Below are 18,405 nucleotides of genomic sequence, written 5' to 3'. Positions count from 1 at the left end.
ACCCCTCCACCCCCATCAGGGGGTTCTTTGTCACTCATTTCCTTGGGAAATGAGTGTTAAATACTTAGACTATATAAATTTAGACTTACAAAAATCCTTCACCAAACAAAAAACAAAAACACACCACAGAAACAGCACTAAAACCTCTTTCCGAAAGCAAAATTTAAGGTTAAGTAAGCACACCGTGTCAAGACCAAACCTCGAATCGAAAACTCACCCAGATCCAACGATATAGATGTCATTATCTGTCCTGTCACTGTCATGTGTCAATTTGACAGTTGCTACACAACTTGTGAAAATCACGTTTTAACTTTTTACGAAAAGTTTTCGTAGAAAACCACGGTTCTTGTTCCTTCCTGAAATATAGTTTATCTTAAAACTTGCTACTTTAGACAAATTAATTTACTACCATAAATGGCTACCGGTAATAAAGTCGATATCGGATTTTTAGAAGAAAAGAGCAGTTGGCTCCTGCATCCAAAATTTTTTCCCAGTAAAGTAGGTGGAAAACCAGCATGGTTGGATCTGAAAGATTTGCCAAATCCAAAGGAACTCACTTGCAATAAGTGTGATGATCCATTAGTCTTTCTCTGTCAGGTATTAATAAGACAGTTTATTTAAAATATCATTAGTAACTTACATTTGAAATAGAAACATTGCCTAAATTTATTTATTAGAAATGTTTATAGTCCCATTTTATCCGTAATTTCAGATATACGCACCATATGAGGAGACCAGTAACGCTTTCCACAGGACAGTGTTTTTATTTGTATGCAGAAATGGGTCATGTTGTCAAACGAATGCATCGGATAGTTTCAAAGTGTTACGCTGTCAGCTACCAAGGAAAAATGACTATTATTCATTTGAGCCATATGAAGAAATAGAGACTCATGTATGTTTCCTAAGCTTAATTATTTATTTAATTTTGGTGTTTCATTAGTATTTTGGGGTAAACATTTCTGTTTCTTAGCCTTTTGGCCAGTTTTGACTACATTTACGGGCGGGTGCCAAGTAAATGTAGTGTGTAGTGTGTATTTACTGTGTGTGTGGTGTTATGCCATGTTCATCCAACTGCATGAACTTTCTGACGATACGACAGGTGTTGAGAATTGCGGCTTTCTGGAGAAGAATGTAGGTGGAGTCTTTCAGATCAATTAATTTGAGGCTATGGTGAAGGTGATTCGGTATGACACCCGTGGTGGAGAGGACTATAGGTATTACATACACTTTGTCTTGTCGCCAGATTCTGGTGACTTCGTCTTTAAGTTCTGCATATTTACTTATTTTCTCGCCTATTGTTTTTTGCAAATTATGTGTGTTGGGTACTGCTATGTCTATTTTGTTGATTTTGTCCTGAAGTGTTATGTCTGGTCTGTTGTAGTGTATTGTCCTGTCGGTGAGAATAGCGCGGTCGTAGTAGAGTTTATGTGTGGTGTTTTCTAAAATGGTTTGTGGTGTATATTTGTAGTATGGTGTGTTTGTGTCTTGTATGAGTTTGTGTTTGAGTGCTAGTTTTTGGTGAATAATGTTTGCGACCTGGTTGTGTCTGTGAGTGTAGTCTGTCTGTGTGAGTGTTGTGCATGCCCCTGTGATGTGTTGTATGGTTTCTGGTTGTGTGTGGCATTTGCGGCATTTGTCGTTGGTTGCTGTGGGGTCTTTTATAATGTACTTCCTGTAGTTTTTGGTGTTGATGATTTGGTCTTGTATCGCAATGATAAAGCCTTCGGTTTCTGGGAATAGGCTGCCGATTTTCAGAATTTTATTTGAGGCTGTTGTGTCAATGTGTGGTTGTTCCAGGTCGTGTGGGTGCCTTCCGTGAAGAACTTTCTTCTTCCAGTCCTCTATTTTTTGTGTTTGTGGGTCAGTAGTGTTGTTATGTTGCGTGTCAGTTTGTTCGTGTAGGTTGAGTGGAGTGTAGTTGTGGTCGTTTAGAGATACTGCTTTATGAATATCGCTAGTGTTAGATTTGGTGATGAAGAATGCTTTGAGCCTACTGATTTGTTTTTGCCAAAGATGGTGAATGTCTATAAGGCCTCTCCCTCCATTTTGGCGTTTGATGGTGAGTCTTTCTATTGCAGATTTAGGGTGTAGGTTGTTGTGTTTGGTAAGTGTGGTATTATTTTGTTTTTGTAATTTTTCTTTTTATATTCTCATCGTGTGATTATTTTTCATTAAAATAAAAAATATATATATATGGAGAATGTGTCAATGTGTATAAATATAGAACTTATGCCTTTTTTTAGGATTTTCCAATGGATGACTGGCCTAAATTGTGCGATGTCTGTGGTTTAAGAGGACCTTCACATTGTTCTAAATGCAAGAAAACTTATTACTGCAGTCGAAAACATCAAATACTTGATTGGCAAAAAGGTCATAAGCAAGTTTGTCCAGATTTGCAGGTACAATACTTTTATTACAATTTGAAATATTGCCTATATTTTATTGCAATAATGATAGTATCAAAAAAGATTTGTTGGAATTATTATTTATCTAGGTAAATATTTTTTTATTTTACAGACAACTGACAAGAAACCCAACAATTTTGTAGTTACTGAGGCAGGAAAATCGTTACTCTTCAAAGAATGGGAACTTATAGTAGATGAAGAGGATGAGGTACACTTGTTTTTTCTTCATAGCACACTATAATTACTAGAAATATTTCTACAAAACACTATTTATTTTTAGGAGGATTCAAAAGATGTAGACGTTGGTGAAGAAATGGATAAATTGAGAAAATTAATGCAAGAAAAAAGAGCTGGCACATTAAGCAATGTCAGTGAAGATGAACTGGAACAGTACACAAAAACTATGCCAGAAGATAAAGTTTTCAATAAATTCAGTAAAAGGGTAGCTAGGCACCCAGACCAAGTTCTCAGATATGACAGAGGAGGTCATCCACTGTGGATCACTGGTAACTCTGGCAACAGTCTAGTCAATGTGCCTAATTGCCAATATTGTAATGGAGAAAGACAATTTGAATTCCAGGTTAGTTCATTGTTTTCAAATCTTCTTTGACATAAATCGTAATATATCTGACAGTTTATAATATTAACCATTGTTGAGGTCCTTGTATGTAGTATAAAATAAATGTTTATTTACATTGCAGATCATGCCACAACTTCTCAACTTTATTGGTGTTGGCATAGAAATCAACAGCATTGACTGGGGAGTACTTGTAGTGTACACGTGTAAGTCTAGTTGTGATCAAGGGCCAGCATACAAGGAAGAAATTATTATAAAACAAGATTTATCCAGTTAAACAACATAATTATACTATCATAATAAAGTTATCTACAAATCTATAATTATTTTTCCTTCACTGGTTTCCCATATTCTTCTGAGAGATAGGTCATCAGGTCATTAAGTCCAGTGAATTCTGTTCTTGATGTGGGCGGGTTGTTCTTTGGTAGAACAGGCAACATGTTACCCATTTTGACTCTGAAGTCTTTAAGCTGAAATTATGGAATAATAGCCATATTATAGTAGTGTGTAGGGAAATGCATATTGAGCTTTTTCAAATCATAGTTATTATGTAGTCATATAATCTCACATCTTTAGCACCAGATAGTTTCCATATTCCATAGCACAAGCATGTGGTGCCAGTTATGGCATAAACAGTGCCCCAACCAAGAGCTCTCAGTGCTAGAATAGCACCTGCATCTGCTAACTCTGGGCTACCATGTAGACCTTAAAAATAGAATGCAAGTTGTGAGTAATTTTATACCTTGTAGTTAACACTTTCGCTGCCCAGCTCACCTATGCAATTCCTATCCACATGCCCAAAAATATTTTGCATAATTACATAACAACCCGGTATTCGAGTCCAACAGCGCAATTGTATCGGAACGGGACCCTTATGCCCGAAAACCCGGCGTCCGGGTTCACTTAAGCCCCGTCCACCGAGCGTAGGGCTACCCAAAATAATTTACTAGAATATAATTATTGTGCATTTTTGATCAGAATAAAGAAAATAAATCCCGTCTTGTTATTTAATTTATTATGTTGTTAAAGAGACTATTTTTTTAATTTTAACGTACATTATGTTAGAACAGATTTACTTAATATGATTTATCTACATGTTTCTGTAAGCTTTTTTTTTAATCAATACAACGCCGACGTGCTTTGTTTTAACACCTGCATAGGATAACAAAGAAAATAAGTATCTAGTTTTTAGTTTAAATACTCGTAATCTCAAAAAACATGCAGACGCGCTTTGTTTGTCATTTTACGGGCCAGAGATAAAGAACCATAAATCTCGTTATTGCACAAAAGGCGATAGATGCACTTTTGTTTTAACTTTAATACAATACTGGAATGAAGCAATAACTGGATGGAATAATACCAATTTACGTTTTCTAATCCGTTATAAACTAAAGCGATGTTTTTTCAATTGATTTCATTTATTTACTTTTGACAACCCTTACAGCTTACTTAGCTATGGACTCGCTATTCGGGTCCTGGGCATGAGCACATGCATCTATAGCTACACATAGCGACGACTCGGTATTCGGGTTGCGGGCATAAGGAATGAACTTTGGTTCGACTCGAATCCCGGGTGCTGGGCATCGAAAGTGTTAAGTGAAAAAGGTTCACATAAATAATTACCCTTGCTAAAGTATTTTGGATCTGTTTTCCTAGCAGTTGAGAGTGTTGCGCCAAAACCTACAAAAGCAGATATCCCCGCTACTGCAGCCAGAAATGCACCAGCTAAAAAATATTATAAATTTTACTTTTTTCACTCAAAGCAGGTTGTATATTCTATTTTTAATCTGATTTAATTATTTTAAGCATTTTCCTAATAACTTTATTTCATCAAATCATTATATTCATACTGAAAACTATAAATTCGTAGCTTTTCAGAAACGTGACGAACTTTGCACTTTATTTTTACTTAACTTTTATTCGGTGGAGACGCTCTTCTTTCTCCACGGCATCCATTGTGTTACATACTATTCAAAAATATATATTTCAGCACTATTTGCTGCTCTTCTTATGCTTATCTTCAGAAATCACGAAATCGAAATATTATTTCACAAAAAATTATTGACACTATTGATTGACAGACAATGACAGGCATGACAGCAACGACATTTCGTTTGACACTGTCAAAGTATTGCAAATTAAATAGTTTTAATTTTAAAATCAATTAAAGGATGCTACAGTCGAACTTTATCCGTGAATGCAGGCAAATTACATACCTAACGGATTTAATTTAGTTTATTGAAACAAATTTAACATGTTTTATACAATGACCTCAATGTCTAGCAAAAATTAAGTTAAATTAATTCGTCGATATAATGACTATCGTTCAAAAATATTAATAACCATCACTGAAAATCGTCTGAAAAACCACTGTATAGGACAGTTAGAAGAATACTTGCCATTGTAAAAAATGCTGAAACTGATATTGCAGATGTCAACAAAAAAGTAACCTCATCTTATGTTTATTTGCATAAATTTCCCTCTGATTTTTGTTTTAGGTTATGTTATTGTAACTAAAATACAGTTTTACTTCAGCAGCCTGCGTATTATTTAGCAAAGCCGTAGATGTAATGTAGAGGGACGAAGCAGAAGAAAAGATTGATTGGCCATCGAAGGAATAACAATGAAAAATAAATTAAATATCGTAGATTTGTTTGATGAAGCAAGGGGCAATCAAAGCTATGTAAAAGTTTGCGCTCCCATGGTCAGATACAGCAAAGTGCAGTTTAGAACACTTGTTAAAAAGTAAGTTGTTTCATGTTGCTGAAACTGCATATATTAGAATGCAAGACCAATACTAGGTTAAGATTATAATCAGGTATTGGGAGGAGAACCTTAGTCAGCCAGTCACTCCACTATAATATAATCATAGGTATTTGCTTAACTCAGGCTTTAAAACTAGCTAAGCTAGGCTTTAACTTTAAACTATTTACTTATTCGTATTATGTTTAATCCTTGACTGTTACTCATAAGTTAATTATATTTTTCTTGCAGCTATGGCGTCGACTTGTGCTTTTCTCCAATGATATTAGCAGACTCATTTTGTCAAAACTCAAAGGCTCGCTATAATGAGTTTGCAACAACAGTCAGTGATTCTCCCTTGATTGTTCAATTTGCAGCAAACAATCGAGACGACTTTGTTGATGCCTCAAAACTCGTGTACGAATACGCAGATGGTGTGGATTTGAACTGTGGCTGCCCACAAAAATGGGCCATGAAAGATGGTTATGGTTGTGCCCTATTATCAAAACCTGAAGTAATACATGACTTAGTAAGAGGTATCAGGAATAGTTTGCCTAATAGTTTTAGTGTTTCTGTTAAAATAAGAATATTGAAAGAATTGAATCGTACCATTGAGATGTGCCAGCAGTTAGAAAAGTGTGGAGTAAGTTTCTTAACAGTTCATGGAAGGACTCCTACACAGAAAAGTGGAGATAAAGTTAATGCAGCTGCTCTACGGGATGTGGTGGATTCTGTGAAGATACCTATCATTGCAAATGGAGGTATAAAGACATTGGATGATGCTGATAATTTGCATGAACAAGTCAAATGTAGTGGTATAATGGCTGCTAGTGGCCTTTTGACCAACCCTGCATTATTTAGCGGAGCTACAAGGACTCCCTTAAGTTGTGTAAAAATGTGGATGGACATGAAAGATAAAGAAAGTGACAAAATAACATTTCAATGTTACCATCACCACTTAGTTTTTATGTTAGAAAAAGTATTAACTAAACAAGAGAAACAAGTGTTCAATCATTTAAAGTCATTTGAAAGTGTTGATGTGTTCCTACAGGAATATTTATTGAATTCTGTTAATGATAATATAGAGTTTAAGTATAATTTAGATGAATTTATCAATTGTGAATTTGCTGATGAGATTACACTAAAACATTCTACAAAATGTAGGGGTTGTAGTAAAAGTATGACCTATTGCATTTGCAATAAATATGATTCAAATATAACTGATGGGAATTATTTTGTATCCTGTGTTAAAGATAGTGAATCAGTTGATTATATGGACTTAAATATTTTTGATGAAACTTGTTAAGTTACAATAGCTGTATATTTTGAAAATATAAATCTAATTTTGTTGAACAAACTTGGTTTAATTTATACTACAGCATATGTACCAAAAGTAGCAAAGATGGAATACCTACCTAAGATATTAGTAGGTAACCATTAGAAAACTGTTTTAAGTGTCCATAATGTACATAAAACATGTCTTTGGATCTACAAAAGAAGTTTTAGTGGTTAGTCAGTAGGGTGGTGGGATTACGACATGTGTTTTTTTTAAAGAATATGCCTTGTTAAAATGCTTAATTAATTTTAAACATTTTTAGGTCAAAGTTAACAATATAAATTTCAGTTTTCTTAAAACAACTTTTATCTACGAATTTTCACAAAAAATTAAAAATAAAAGTAAATAGTTTAACAGACAGATGTTTTTGCTATCGGTAAAAATGGGCCTCAGAGGTGTAACGGGGCTGTATTTTGTTTTAATTTAACTCCGTATGTCTCATTATATACCTACCCATTATACGGTGGAAAAAGTAGACGGGTCAGGCAGGTCGCAGTTACTTTGAATGGCCTTTCTAATTTAGATCTTATCATTTCTCGTACTTAATCAGTCGAAAATATAATTCCACGAATTTTAGTGGGTAACTTACCTCGGTCTTTAATTGCCGAGTTAAGTTAAAATAATTACAAGTTTACGTGTAACACTGGTGTGTAAACCCGTCTATTAGCGAGCACATTAAATACACCATTAGTACACTTATTTAAAATTTTACAGTGAGAACAAGGATATTAGATGAGCGTGACTTTGTGCTTAGTTACTCTAAAGTTACGCACTTATTACATTAATGATTATCACGATTATTAATTGTAGTTCCTGTCAAACTTTATGGCGGCTAGGAAAACTCGAAGCGGTCGGCGAACGTGCGAGTGGGCAACATACATATATGTTCTCTGATATTAGCGGCCGAGCCATCATCAAGTTTGGCGGAAAAAAATCGAAATTTTGTAAAGTAGCTAGATATATATTATCTAGATTTTTCTGAGGACGGGATTCGACCTCATTGATGGTTGTTTTATTTTACATTTTAAACCCCTTTGTTGAACTAAAGGTCGACTCTAAAATTATTATGAAAAGTGAGTTAAGGCCCACGATTAGAGTAACACGTTTGAAAAACTTATTTAAGATTATATTTCATAACTATTTTTAAATATGAAATGAGCAATCCCTGGAAAAAAACAAGATTACCTATACAGCGACGAGGTAGCTCCCAGATCTTTTTCGAAATTTCTAGTATGATGACCAAGAAAATACCCACTTTGTGAGTAATTTTTGCTGGTCCATGTAAAGGATCGTCAAATGAGAGATTAGACACGCTTGCCGCAATCGGTCAGTGGATAGATCTATTCCATGAATTTACATAGGTAGATAGCTGAAGCTGAAATTAAAAGCATGAGGTTGAATAGCTTAAACAGCTTTTCAAAATTTCCAAATGAAATTGTGAGGAATGTAGGTACATTGATGCATAATGTTATCACATAACAAAACTGAGTGGGTTAAAGGTACCTACTTTTTCTTACGTGTCAAAGAAAAATGTATTTCTTACGCTTAATAGCGCTGTACAAATACAAATGACAAAGTAACAACTAAATCCCTTTGATTAATATCTATAACCGTAAAAGTAATTTTGTCACAAACATTTGCACGAATTTGCATAACGCGTTTTGAATAAAAACTGAAAGCTCTTGGAAATTTTCACCGAAATGAATTATAATAAGCATTATTTAGTTAGCAATCGAATATTTTTGTTGAAAGTCCAGTATACGGGTTTTGTTGGCACATGAGAAGTATGGAATAACGCATGCCATTAAAAGGTAAGTAGTAGTGTATGGTCAGCCGTAACACACATTTGAGCATGCGTGTTGGATACCGCAGTCAGTGTAGAGTTGTATGTTCCTAGACGTGGAGGACTCACGCGCAGACTGTCGGTTCGGTCCCTGTCGGTGAATTTCCCGCGCTTTTCGAACAAATATGTATTCACGTATAAGTGTTAATTAAAGTTTGCATCTTGGAGATTGAATCGTTAAAGTAAGTGCAATCGATTTATTAATATTATTTTTGAATAAATCATCGTTTATTCCGAACAAAGATCCCTATTTATATGTATCGAATATTGATTGTTTCATTGGGCGTGTTTGAAAATAAGTAACTAATTATGACCTTCCGTTTTCTTGCACCTAACAAATTGCTTGTGCTTTACTTCATTAACTTAATTGCAACAAACATGAAATTTTCAGACACTGTCATTTTCTAAAAATAAATTAGTATGATCAGTACGTAAATTTGATTGATTCTGATAAAAACCTGGCAAAAAGCGCGGACAGTAAAGAACTGAATACACACAATGACACAAAAAATAATTATATATGTGTACCTACTTAAACTCTCAGCCAGCCACTTGAGAAAAATTTTAAACCTATCATAAGAAAAAAAGGTGTCAGCTAGGTCTGAATGTAAAAATGGTGTAATCACGGGTGAAATGAAAAATTGCTAAATCGAATGTATTACCTACATAATTGTCCATGTTTAATACTTAAAGATAGTATCAATCGTAAATCAATGTTACTGCAAATACAGTGTCTGAAGAAATATGCCTGAAAGAATTAAATTAACACCTGCTATCGTCTGTACAGGGTACAGTGGTACAGGGTGTCCCCAACTTTTAGACTTCGGTTGTTATAGGAACCGGGGGTTTTCATATATCACATAGTGATCGAAGATGCAATTGTTAACAACGAAACATCAGAGCTACACAGAGAGAATATAGAAGAAGTAGAGATAGCATAAAATAGTACAAAGGTACTGCTTATTTCTATCAAAATCTCTTCCAGCAGACCCGTAGTAGGAGAGTTAGAATAAAGAGAGGTAGATAGACTGTGTAAAAAGATATAGTTAAGGTATATAAATTAATCATATATGTATATATATAAAGCAAAGGATACCTAATATATAAATACAAAAATACATATTTTATAAAATGACTCTATGAAGAAGAGTCGAAATAAGTCGTGGGGCCTAGTGGGTAAAGGACCAACCTCTCAAGTATGAGGGCGCGGGATCAATCACAGGTCAGGCAAGTACCAATGCAACTTTTCTAAGTTTGTATGTACTTTCTAAGTATATCTTAGACACCACTGACTGTGTTTCGGATGGCACGTTAAACTGTAGGTCCCGGCTGTCATTGAACATCCTTGGCAGTCGTTACGGGTAGTCAGAAGCCAGTAAGTCTGACACCAGTCTAACCAAGGGGTATCGGGTTGCCCGGGTAACTGGGTTGAGGAGGTCAGATAGGCAGTCGCTTCTTGTAAAGCACTGGTACTCAGCTGAATCCGGTTAGACTGGAAGCCGACCCCAACATGATTGGGAAAAAGGCTCGTAGGATGATGATGACTCTATGAAGAAGAGGAGGACAAATAGGTAGTAGTTTTTTATAATTTTCTATTAATTTTGTTCTTATAAATGCATCGTATGGATAATTAATTGAGTGTAAAAAAACGATAGAACAGAGTGAATGGGGTACTACCACTGAGTGCGTAATTGTATACAAATAGGTAATATACCTGATGATAATGAGGAGACAGATTCAGGATCTAATATTAAATCATGCAAAATTAGAAATTGGATACCTACCTAGACAGGATTTTAGCCCAGGTTTTATTATTGTCTTGTAAAGGAAAAGCAAAACAAACTATACCTAGTTTCCCTTTTTTTCAAGTACATTTCCTTACAGTGTGTAATGAAAATTATTGCGTTTACCAGACGTACAATTAGCATGGTCGAACGAGAGACAGGTGAGAGGTGAGTAAGTATAAAGGAGCAAATTGTAAGATAAATATTGTTTCAGTAATAGATGCAGAAATATATTACAGATATGATACGCTGAAATATGAACAGTGCATGCCCGTTAGACAAACAATACCCACCATGACAAGTGGGACAAGAAAGAGGCTTACAATGTTTCATGGATCATGGGTTATAAATCTTAATCTTAAAATACCTTCACGAGTTAATTGATATCGGCAAATCGGTAATTAACGTTACAAAACGACACCACCGATAGCATGTGCATTCTGGTTACTGGAATATACTGTAAAGAATTGATAATGTACTAGAAAATGGTCTGACCCTAGCTTTCATTTCTTAGTAGTAAAATATTTGGATAGAGGGACTAAACCGAACATCTTTAACGAAGCTTCTTGTTCGTCGAATTTAGTAAAGTATGGCCCGGATCTTTATAATTATCTACTTATGGCCATTTTTGGCTATTACAAACACAAAGAAAGAAGCTCCTTGTGAGTCATGGGTGTTTAGTGTTTGAAGTGAAGCGCCATAGATTTTATCATCTCAACGTGGACTTAGTCCTCAATCAATAAATCAAGCGTCAACTCGCACCTACTTAACACACTGTTAAAAATCGGACATTGCGCTTTTTGCGAGTTCATTAATTTTGTAAATAAAGTTTATTAAATGAAAAATTAAAGTTACTTCACAATAAATACTGTTTCAGAATTTTCTAATTAAATGGCAGGCATTTCGCACAGTCATACCGAAACTCACAAATTAATACATATTCAATTGCGTACTTAAAATAACGACGTTTTGGGTTAAGTATAACTGTTGAGACAGACGTAGGCAGTAGGCAGAGTATAGGATTGCGAGATGATGCTTCCAATTTTCTTCTTGTTTGATTAGACCTATTTGCTCTACACTTTCACGAGTGGTGCTACTTTAAAAACGTTGACCTGGTCGGGTGTGTTTGGTTAATTTAGCCTATACTGGCGTGTGAGACATCGGCCGTGCATGTCACTGCTACAGCACAGATACCGAGCAGAGGCATCTATTTGCACGATTGGCGAGGAATTAAAAGTGTGCCACAAACATAGCGTGTTTACAGACGTCCAAGTTTGGTTCCGTGCTCACCGGCTCACTGGTGAAGCCCCATCCAAATTACTTGAGAATTGCGTGAAGGAAATTCTAAATTTCTTTAATCCATTTTGTAACGGTGTGTTTTCACAGGCTATTATGAAGTGTGTTGTTTTGGGTGCTATTATATTGTTCTATTGTAAATGTTTATTGTACTTTTTAATGACTGTACCTACAAAATAAAGACAAAAATAAAGGTACATGCTTTGCATATACCTGTATCCATCCAATAAGATAAGCTTATAAGAAGAATGCCTTTTAGTACATAAATTAGTGAAGTAGGTAATTGGTAAATGATAAATTGTTAGGTATTTACTGTTGTTGATAATTTTCTATGTCATTGATATTTCAGATGTGTGAATGGCTGTCGCACGGGGAGTGGTGCGATGTGAAACTCCTGTGCGGCGGGCGCGCATTCAGCGCACACCGCGCCGTGCTCGCTAGTGTGAGCGCTTTTCTCAGAGTAAGCAAACTTCCTTATTTCCTATTCCTTAAAACATTCAAGTACTTATTTATAGTGTGCGATACCTAATTAACAACATTTTGTTACAGCATCTACTTCTTTCTTGTCCAGCAGAGGAGACACCGACGTTCATTGTCTTGCCAGATTTCGATCTCGACGCTATGGCATCCGTTCTTTATTACATTTATAATGGAGAAGTCGTTGTAAAAAAGGAGAAGATTGAAATGTTTTTAGACATTGTAAAAGCCATGCAAATATTTGTAGATAATCAATACTTGCCGCCTACGTCGAGTACACCTATGTCTAATAATTTCAATATAAATTTTCACTATGAATCTGATTTCTCAAAAAGAAACATATTTACTTTGGGTTTTGAAGGTTGTGCAGATGAACGTTTCGTTAATATAAAGAAAGGCATGGACTTCCAGGATGTATTACAGTATTCAGATAGAGACTCAGATTGCGAAGATAAGCTGTTACGTAGTCAGAATCCAAGTAGTGAGCGTGAGTCTTCTTTAGGAAATCTGAAATCGCCTTATGGAGACCGACAAAGGAACTCTTTTCTACGTGATTTATTTATCGAGACATATCCTCGAAACGGTAATGTTAACGGTCTGACGGCAGGCGTGCTAGCAATATCAAATGAATGCTATCGTGCTCCGGCATCTGTGCTCTTGACGAATGCAAATGGCAAACATCTCAGCGCCGACGGCTCACTCTTAGAACCAAATAAAAAAAAGAAAGAGCACATCAGTCATTCACCAACAGTACTTCACCTTCACAAGCAGCAGCGATGCACTCGAGATGGGCCACATTTCGGTGAAACCAAAGCTGTGCATGATCAATCTTGCCTAAAAGTTTGTGCGCCTGAGAAAAGTACAAAGTCAGCCATTTTTGGAACTGATGTAAATAATTTATTAAGGAACAACATAGCTTTGTCGACAAACCCTTTATTTCAGTTCGGAATGCAAGAACAGCTACTATCAAGATTTTTAGTACCGTCGTTGGATTTTAGTGTCTCTCCATCAGTATTTGATCCGATGATGCAAGCTCATAATAATAAATCCGTAATTAACAATGCTAGTGATAAAAGTAGTAAAGAAATAGCCGTAACATCTACGAGAGTAACTATTTTGAACCATGTCTTAGATAGTCCATGGAGCCCTCGAATACCAATCAATTACAAACCTTTCCGTAGAAAAAACGAACTTTCATCGCAGGCACAAGTGTTTAAGCAAAAAGTAAGTTGTAATTCGGAATCAATATTTCATGCAACTTTGATGATTTGTGTCTAATCGGATGAACATTTTACTTTTCAGAGAATCGAAAGTAACAACGTTAACGATAGCAACAACAATGTTCCAAAAGTAAACTCACCATCGAATTTGGCTACAGAACCCACGCCTACCGTTGATGTGAAACAGTATACACCAACATCTTCTGTCCCGCAAGTTAGAAGAGATGATTTCAAATGCACTATTTGCAATCAGGTAACCTTTTTTAAGAAGACATACTTCATTAGATAATAACTGTTACTTGTTGCTTAACATATTGTAAGTCAAACCTTAAGGTGATGATCCAAAACTTTGCTGTAGAACTAGTTTCATGGTTTTTGGCATTCTGCCAAATCGCACACCCGCGAACATAACACGTATATATGAGAAAGCAAAGGTATTAGGTATGTATTATGAATGGGGAGATTGGTGCATGCATTATTCTGAAGATAGCATTTTAGATAAAGTTGACGACATTTTGAGGAATGTTTCAAATAAATTACGATTTCCTGAAGCATTGTCGATAGCGTATATTTATCTTAGGTTTGCTTTCACCACAGTGAGTGGGAATGTTTTAAGCTAAAATGCATTTATATTCATGTAGTCGTTTGCATTCGCGGTTGAAACGCTACGGCCACTAAGCTGTTATTTCTCGGCATATGGTGTAGTGCCTGAAGTTAGGATGCCTGTATAAACAACGCTGTATTTACATATTATGTATTATTTTATTGACATTTTATGTTATTAGTTATATGTGTAGTCACGTAACTTGTAATACTCGTACTTCTTTGCAAGATCATAAATTATTGAAATAATATTATTCTTCAGAAATTAGTTTGCTACAAACAGCTAATGTTGCTGACATACATAACTTTATTTTAAGGTTAGCCATGTATTTTGAGCCCATTTAAAACTCCTCCATCTTTTGTTTTTCATTTGTTTTCATTTGAGGCTTGGTTTCTCAAGACCAACGTGGTTTATTTGTATTAAAAACCTCCGACTTTTCACGGGTACAAAGTTTGTAATTTCAATATTAATTATCTCTAAGCTGTCGTCGTAAAATGCCACTACCTAGGTGAAAACCGATGAAAACCTGTTTATTACTTTTTCGTTTAACGCGATACGTTAAACTCAAACTCAAAAACGTTTATTCAAAATAGGCTGATTTATCAGCATTCAAATAAGTCAAACGTCCGTTTTAGTTGGAACGTCAAAGCAAAATAGAAGACAGCCCCTAAAACGCCCCCACCTTCACCACATTCTATGTGTTTTTGCTGAACATGATCTTGTCTTCTTTCCAGGTGTTCACGAGCAGTGAGTTCCTGGCAGTACACATGCGTAGACACTCCGCTAACGCTCGGTACTCCTGCGGCGAGTGCGGGAAAACGTTCTCCCAGCTGCGGAACTTCAAGTACCACATGTCCATACACAGAGGCACCAGGGAGTTTGCAGCCACCTGCACTGTATGTGGCAAGTACTTCAACGACAGAGGGTATCTGAGCAGCCACATGAAGATACATAGGTGAGAGTTGTCTTTAGGATATCAAAAAGTATTGTTGTACATTATTTTAATTTTAACTTTTTAAAAAGTCTTCTTTATAAAAAGGACAGAAAGTTATCTTTTAGACTATGTGACGACTATCTTCTGCCGGCTATTTAACCCGCATCGCGTTGGAACTTCTGCTCGAAACCGGATAAAGTATAGCCTATGTATATTACTCTGGAATAGTGTAGCTATCTAACAGTGAATTGAAATTTTCAAATCGGTTCGGTTCAGTTGTTTCGGAGTCTAGCGCGTTCAAGAAAACAAAACAACCCTTCAGCTTTATATATAATGATAAGGCTGCACACTACTGATAAAAAAATAATAGTTCGTGTAATCGCTAATCAGGATATCGAAAATTCGGATTCATAGCTTCAGTAAGTCTGAAACTACTAGAAAAACGTAATCTTCGGCTTAAAATGCAACCATTTATCAAACACATAACGGAAATTGAATTCCGTTAAAAGTAATAACCTAACAATACGTTAATGATAAGTAATTACAAAATTAGAACTTCAGTTCGTATATGTTCTTTTACAAATAACTGCGAAGCCTTCTTTAGAAAACAGTTTACGTTTCTATGTATTTAAGTTTGCATTCTTATATAAACGTCGTACTGTTTAACCTATTATTTTCTATGTAATGATCAAATGATCAATGAAAAAAAATGATCAAATGGTACATAGTTTAACGTTTTTGAAAATTCCTTAAAGCAATCAGAACAAGCTTCAATTATTCTATTTTATAATTTCAGAAACCGCAAAGAATACAAGTGCACACTCTGCCCTAAGTCTTTCAACCAACGCGTCGCTTACAATATGCACGTCAGGATTCATACAGGTAAATTGATAATAACTATAATTGTTTCTACCGTAAAGCTGACTGTAGGTTGAGCGAAGTCTATCGGGAAATCAGCCTCGCTTATGTAACGTCACTGGCTATTCCCAAATGGATCGCGTAAGCTGCGGATGAGAAGGGGACTTAGAATTTAGTCGAAACCCTTACATTATTAAGCAAAAACCGTTTCAGTTCTGGAATATTCTGAGAAGGAAATACAAACAAGCCGTCGTATTTTTCCACAAAATACCTAAAATTTTTCCGTTTGATCAAGCAACAAGTGTAACTGTTTCTATTAGTGAAATAATCGCTTGTTTATAATAGTGATCACCGGGCCGAGGCCGAGCACACATTAAATTAGTTACGTAGTGCTAAGTTTGCACTTTCCCGAGTGTGTACGATTTCTAGATCCCTCAAACAGATCAACAGTTTCGTTAGTTCTAGAAAGGTTGGCATAGAAAATGTTGGAAAATTTTAATTCGGTTAGACGGAAACAAAACAGTTATCAAACTCTTTAAATTTTTTATTTATGTAACAGTGCGAAGATAATGCTTAATGCTTAATGATAGGGCATGCAAATTTTTTAGCCTTGCCATTTCAAAATTACTGCCTTTATGCCGATTGCTATTAGGGATAGAAGTGTATAGGTACCTTTCACTGGTTATTATTTCACATTTGCCCAAATTAAGATATTTATCTCTTTTTTAACTACTAGGTTTTAGCATAATCTGTTCTATTATAACAGCTTACTGTTTAACAGTTATGAAAACCCTCTTTTCAAGACCCATCACCATCTTTACATCATTCTAAATACTTAATCTATATAATTCCAGGTGTAAAACCTCATGTATGTGAAGAATGTGGTAAGGCGTTTTCCCGCAAGATGTTGCTGAAGCAGCACCAGCGAACGCACTCTGGTGAGAGGCCCTATGCCTGCCCGCACTGCGACAAACGCTTCGCAGACCGCTCCAACATGACGCTACATCTACGACTACACACAGGTCAGTTAAACAAACACATAGGTGACAATATGCCCACATGTAGTTGACACTAATAAAATTTCTTGTTGTTTGTTGGCTAAGGTAACGCTAAGATCGAGGAATAAATCTCCCCATAGGTGACTGAATTTCTCGGCCCAGATTTTCTGAACACGCTATATAATTATGAATAATATTGCTTATCTAATATATAACTATGTGTGAATAAGACATTTAAAGGGCTTAATAATTATAAAGAAATTGTACTAGACACTCAATCAGATAAGTAGCAGACGTTCTATTATGCAGATACTTGATTAGTTTCAGTAACCTTGAGCTTGACATCCACAATCAAGACAAATGTATTTAATTACATTCCGTTATCTCCCCACTATATTCATAATTGGAAATCGCATCACCAACTATGTACCCTCTAGATATTGTAACATCTATCTATTTTGATAGGAGTAAAGCCGTTTTCCTGCACGCTGTGTCCGAAGTCTTTCACGAAGAAGCATCATCTGAAATCCCACCTGAACTTCCACACTGGTTCGAAACCGTACTCATGCCCTCGGTGTAAGCTAGCCTTTACCCAGTCGTCGAACATGAGGACGCACCTTAAGAAGTGTCGAGCGCCCGAACCAGCGCCCGGCAGTGAGGTTCCACAGAATAGCGGAGATACGACAATACAAAATGTAATGATGGAGCATGATCGATGAATCGTCGTCAAGAATTCTTAATTTAAAAACTTGCCTGCGCATATTTTAATTTTACTTAAATTATTTAATACATTACATACCTTACGAAAATGAAAATGAAAGTGTCTACTTACTTTGTTTTAACTGATAGTTTGCTAGGTAATTTTTTATGAAAAATATGAGCAGTTTATTACCTACATGTTTCGCATTTATATTAACTGACTCCTGTTTCAGTCGTTTACAGCTATTTTATTTTAATTTGGAACTGTTATTACTATTTGTCGACATGCGTAGCAAAATGTGAGAAAGTCTATTTAGTGTTATCGAATAAAGGAAACTGAAAGTTATACTTTCGATATTATATGTATACAGGAGGTATCTGCTTATTTATATCAGCGTTGTTGTTTGTGTATTACTGAAGTAAAGTAATTATATAGGTATATATTTTTTATGTGTGTTGTTATATTTTTACTGCCTCGTTGGTCTAGTTGTCGCAAGTGCGGCTGCTGAGCACGAGATCTCGGGTTCGATTCCCGAGTCGGGCCGAAATCGCTTTGTGGGTTTTATAAGACTTTCACAAAGCAGCCCGGAGCCTGGAAGTTGGTGATTGATACACCCGTGCATCGGAGAGCA

At 35.7% G+C, this 18,405-nt stretch overlaps 4 protein-coding genes across 4 annotated transcripts; 3 read left to right on the top strand and 1 right to left on the bottom strand.

Moving 5' to 3' along the window:
- Positions 1-260: 260 nt before the first annotated feature.
- LOC124630223 (programmed cell death protein 2) lies at positions 261-3,302 on the top strand. Its single transcript, XM_047163989.1, has 6 exons — positions 261-597; positions 713-892; positions 2,244-2,399; positions 2,518-2,613; positions 2,686-2,985; positions 3,107-3,302. The coding sequence occupies exons 1-6, from the start codon at positions 415-417 to the stop codon at positions 3,257-3,259; spliced, it is 1,068 nt and encodes a 355-aa protein (XP_047019945.1). The 5' UTR covers positions 261-414; the 3' UTR covers positions 3,260-3,302.
- On the bottom strand, positions 3,247-5,049 carry LOC124630224 (transmembrane protein 242). Its single transcript, XM_047163990.1, has 4 exons — positions 4,896-5,049; positions 4,606-4,707; positions 3,551-3,687; positions 3,247-3,452 (listed from the first exon to the last, which is right to left on the bottom strand). Exons 1-4 carry the CDS (start codon positions 4,936-4,938, stop codon positions 3,306-3,308), a joined length of 429 nt encoding a protein of 142 aa, XP_047019946.1. The 5' UTR covers positions 4,939-5,049; the 3' UTR covers positions 3,247-3,305.
- A 373-nt stretch (positions 5,050-5,422) lies between these two features.
- LOC124630778 (tRNA-dihydrouridine(20a/20b) synthase [NAD(P)+]-like) lies at positions 5,423-7,081 on the top strand. The gene is made up of 2 exons (XM_047164778.1): positions 5,423-5,727; positions 5,977-7,081. The coding sequence occupies exons 1-2, from the start codon at positions 5,606-5,608 to the stop codon at positions 7,028-7,030; spliced, it is 1,176 nt and encodes a 391-aa protein (XP_047020734.1). The 5' UTR covers positions 5,423-5,605; the 3' UTR covers positions 7,031-7,081.
- A 1,860-nt stretch (positions 7,082-8,941) lies between these two features.
- LOC124630442 (gastrula zinc finger protein XlCGF48.2-like) lies at positions 8,942-18,237 on the top strand. Its single transcript, XM_047164350.1, has 8 exons — positions 8,942-9,085; positions 12,333-12,443; positions 12,533-13,684; positions 13,763-13,933; positions 15,019-15,239; positions 16,015-16,100; positions 16,931-17,098; positions 17,540-18,237. The coding sequence occupies exons 2-8, from the start codon at positions 12,333-12,335 to the stop codon at positions 17,791-17,793; spliced, it is 2,163 nt and encodes a 720-aa protein (XP_047020306.1). The 5' UTR covers positions 8,942-9,085; the 3' UTR covers positions 17,794-18,237.
- Positions 18,238-18,405: the final 168 nt, after the last annotated feature.

This window comes from Helicoverpa zea, chromosome 5, assembly GCF_022581195.2.
Source record: "Helicoverpa zea isolate HzStark_Cry1AcR chromosome 5, ilHelZeax1.1, whole genome shotgun sequence".
Taxonomy (NCBI): Eukaryota; Metazoa; Arthropoda; class Insecta; order Lepidoptera; family Noctuidae; genus Helicoverpa; species Helicoverpa zea.
This window is presented reverse-complemented; position numbering and strand designations above follow the sequence as displayed.